Source organism: Propithecus coquereli, unplaced genomic scaffold (genome assembly GCF_000956105.1).
Source record: "Propithecus coquereli isolate 6110/MARCELLA unplaced genomic scaffold, Pcoq_1.0 Scaffold52, whole genome shotgun sequence".
In the NCBI taxonomy this organism is placed as follows: domain Eukaryota; kingdom Metazoa; phylum Chordata; class Mammalia; order Primates; family Indriidae; genus Propithecus; species Propithecus coquereli.
The window spans coordinates 1,094,867-1,098,400 of record NW_012151063.1 but is presented as its reverse complement, the minus strand read 5'-3'; the positions used below and the strand labels follow the sequence as shown (position 1 = coordinate 1,098,400).

At 44.0% G+C, this 3,534-nt stretch overlaps 1 protein-coding gene across 1 annotated transcript in view; it reads right to left on the bottom strand.

Moving 5' to 3' along the window:
- Positions 1-3,534, bottom strand: part of GYG2 (glycogenin 2) — a 46,443-nt gene that overhangs the window by 12,632 nt on the left and 30,277 nt on the right. Inside the window, exons 9-10 of the mRNA XM_012656796.1 lie at positions 2,188-2,292; positions 1,265-1,372 (exon numbers count right to left, since the gene is read on the bottom strand). Coding sequence (XP_012512250.1) covers positions 1,265-1,372; positions 2,188-2,292 — 213 coding nt within the window. The remainder of the gene's footprint in view (positions 1-1,264; positions 1,373-2,187; positions 2,293-3,534) is intronic.

The window sequence follows — 3,534 nt, the reverse complement described above, 5'->3', positions numbered from 1 at the left end:
ACCAAACTGCATGGTGATTGCAACATTTGTGTTAACAAGAGATGAGTATCCCAGCAAACAATAGCTTCTTTGATTGTATGAAGTGGGGTATTATACAGGATGCTGAATAAGGATCCTCTGTAGGAAAGTGGAGACACATAGCAGGGAGAAGGTCAAAGTGCTCCCATTTAGCAAACAAATGACTGAAATGTTTATGACCCAGGCACTAACCACGGTTTCTAATCTATCGCCTCCTCTTCCCCAGCTCTTTGAGGTGCGTAATCCACTCTCCATGTCCTGGATGCTCAGAGAAGGTATCGAATCCCCCTGAGATCCCAAACCTATCACATGGCTGAGCTGCCAAAGATAGGTCTGCCCAACCTCACGCCTATGCCACACTAACCGCTAATATCCACAGATCCGACTCCTAGAGCTTCAGAGTCCTTATGCAAGCACCCATGATGCTGAAGGGATAAGCTCACGTGTTGTCACAAGTGGAGTTTCAGAAGAAACACTGACACTAACAGCTCTAGAAATAAATCCAAAATACTGCATTTGGCATTTACGAGATTTACGAGGTAACAATGAGAAAAGGCATTCATTTTCTCCAAGGGCGAGTGTTGGATTGAGCATTTGGTGAATGAAAATATTTATAATACACTAGGTCACATTCTAAATACATATGTAACACTAACCTTCAGTCTAGCCCTAACCCCTAGCTCTAGAGCTATACTTACCGTTACCTAAAGACCAAATGGTGTTATCAGATCAAGCTCAGAAAAAGAAAAAGCTGCCAATTACTTTTGTTAAATGCATCCACAGAGAGAATGCAAGTTAAGATGAGATCATCCGTAAGAGGAAGGAACAGAAAGAACACATCTTTCCTCCTTAAAGAAGAAATCATTTGCATGTTTGATTTGGATTCGAATGTTTATCCCCAAATTTTCCACCTTTTATTTTCTTCATTTCAGAAAGTGGATTGTTGTGCCTTAATTTCCATAGCCCCTCTGTTTCCCTTCAATGAATTTTTGCAGAACAGCTTTTAAAGAGGGAACGGACATGAAGACCAGCGTTGAAGACAGGAAAGAGAGTCCACCAACCACCCCAGGCAAACACCAGACAGAAGACAGGTGGATCAGAAGCACGAGGAGAGGCAGGCAGACTCTTATCTCAACAAAATGAGGCTGAACATAGAGGTGACAGCTCATGCAAGCAGGTGGCTGGCCACAGTGGTGGCCCCTGGGCTCCATCAGGAGTGTCAGACAAGGCAAAGTTTGGATACCACCTCCAAAGCATCCTGGGGACCGGGGTCCCTGGTGAACTCAGCAGAGGGCTCCAGGCTTGCTTTCAAGGTCTTCTCATATGGGCCACTTTCAGCCTTATTCGCTGGCCGCTAGAAACACAACCATTCCATCATTAGTCTGCAGTGGGCTGCTGGGAACTGTAGTGTTAACCTAAGTGACAGGGAATGCTTAATCCTGGGGAAAATCAGGTCAAACAAGACGGCTGTGGTCAATACTCTTTCCTGGGAAGGCGAAACAAGTTGGACTCTACATTTCCTTGGTTTTCCTGGGTGACCCACAGTGTGTCGCACAAGATGAGATGCTGCAAATTCTTCCATGAGTAACTTTTCAGAGAGGGATTCAACTAACTTGTACCAAATGCATACAGAAAACCATTCTAGTAAGCTAGTCTCTACTAAAAAGAAGGGTGTCTATAGAGGCAGTCTTCTGATCATATGTGGTAATTAAGAAACTAAGATTCATAAGGGTAAACTTGGGGGAAAAAAGGAATTAAAATAAAATTCATACTCCTTACATACTGATTTTAGACATGGGTGAATGTTCCTACCAAAATTTTTTTTTTTTTAATTAAAGAAGACATAGATGCCATCTTGATGTTGTACCTTTTTTCTAGTCCTTGTTAAAGCATGGTGGAAGAGAATGAACCAATGACCAACAGGCATACGATAATGAAGAGGGAAATAAATTTGAAAAGCCAACCAGATTCCTTATCTGCCTGGATAAGAGAGAAATAGACTAATCATGATACGACTTATTCCAGGCTAAAAAAACTATTTTTAAACTATTCACGTGAGAGGAATAAAAAACACATGGCACTCTCTTTGGTATGTCATTGGCACAGACACCCTAAAATCACAAGCAGTAAGAGAGCTGGACGTGAGGAAATAGAATAAATGAGGTATACCAAGGCGGTTTGAGTCTCCGTGAGGTCTGCAAATTGAGAGGAGGGCGGTGAGAGTGGGTCACGTGTTATCCCAGGAGAGGTCTCAATTTCAGGGCAACCTACCATCTGTCATAGAGAAAAAAAGCAAAGACAAGTTAGGTTAAACCTTCACGCAGATAAGTGCAGCTTCACTGAAAGTACCCAACCTATTTTTCTTCTGTCTCCATGATGCATATCTGGCTTGATGACTAGAGGTCTTGGGCAGAGTGACATGTTCACTAATACCTGTCTCTCCACTTCTTCCTTTTCTTCTTGGGATCATACCCCACTGCAGTTTGCAGCCTCCTTGCACCCAGGCAGGGCCATACGTATTGTCACCAAGGGGGTTGAAGAGATGTGATGTGCGTCACCTCCAGGCTGGGCAGATGGCAGGAATGTGCTTTTTCAACTCTCTCTTGTTCTAACAGTTGGGCAAAGAACAAGATCCCTCCCACCCTATCTTAAATGGAGTCCCACAAGGAAATAAAACTCTACTGAACTGAATTAAGTGACTCTTTTCTCAACTCTCCCAAGGATGGCACATAGCTAACGCTATCCTAGGTGCAGAGCAGACAACTTAAGGCATCACACACAGTGGCTGCCTTCAGCATGGAGGGCTCCACGCTCCCAAGGAGTCTAAGCTTAGAAGGGCCGTCCTAGAAGAAGGCTCAATGGAACATTGGAAGGGTCCTGGATCCCTTAGACACCGCATGGAGCAGAGCACACCTTGTCCGCCCCAGCTGGCTGCAAAACAAACACAAAATAAACTTTTCCTTATCTGAGGGCTGTTTTGTTATGGCAGCTAGCCTGCTCTGACAAATACGAGGTCAAAGAAACAAGCCTGTGTCTACAAGCTGGAATCCCTAAAAGGTCCAAAAGCAGTTAACCTAATCAGTGTCCGTGACAGACAGAAGAGAACATTGATATCCTGTGGTTTCTCACCACAAATTCGCTGCAGAATTCTTGGCAGCATATGGGGTTAGATCTCAACTCCTAAGCTCAAGCGATCCTCCTGCCTCGGCCTTCCAGAGTGCTAGGATGACAGGCGTGGGCCACTGAGCCCGGCCACTCATAATCTTCTTAACCATTGCTCCTTTTAATCCTGACAGCCCTAGGAGGGAGAGAGTTTGATCCTTCCTCTTGCTGCTGCAAAGTTTAATTTGCAGACAGAGGTCCTTGTCCAATATATCAGAGCTAGCAAGTGAGAAAGCAGGATTTGAGCACACACCTGTGTCTCCAAGGTCTGCAAAACACTAAAAAAAAACTTGGGAAAAAATGATGAAGGACATAACTGTATTAGTATCATAAACATATGACTCCCATAAAAAT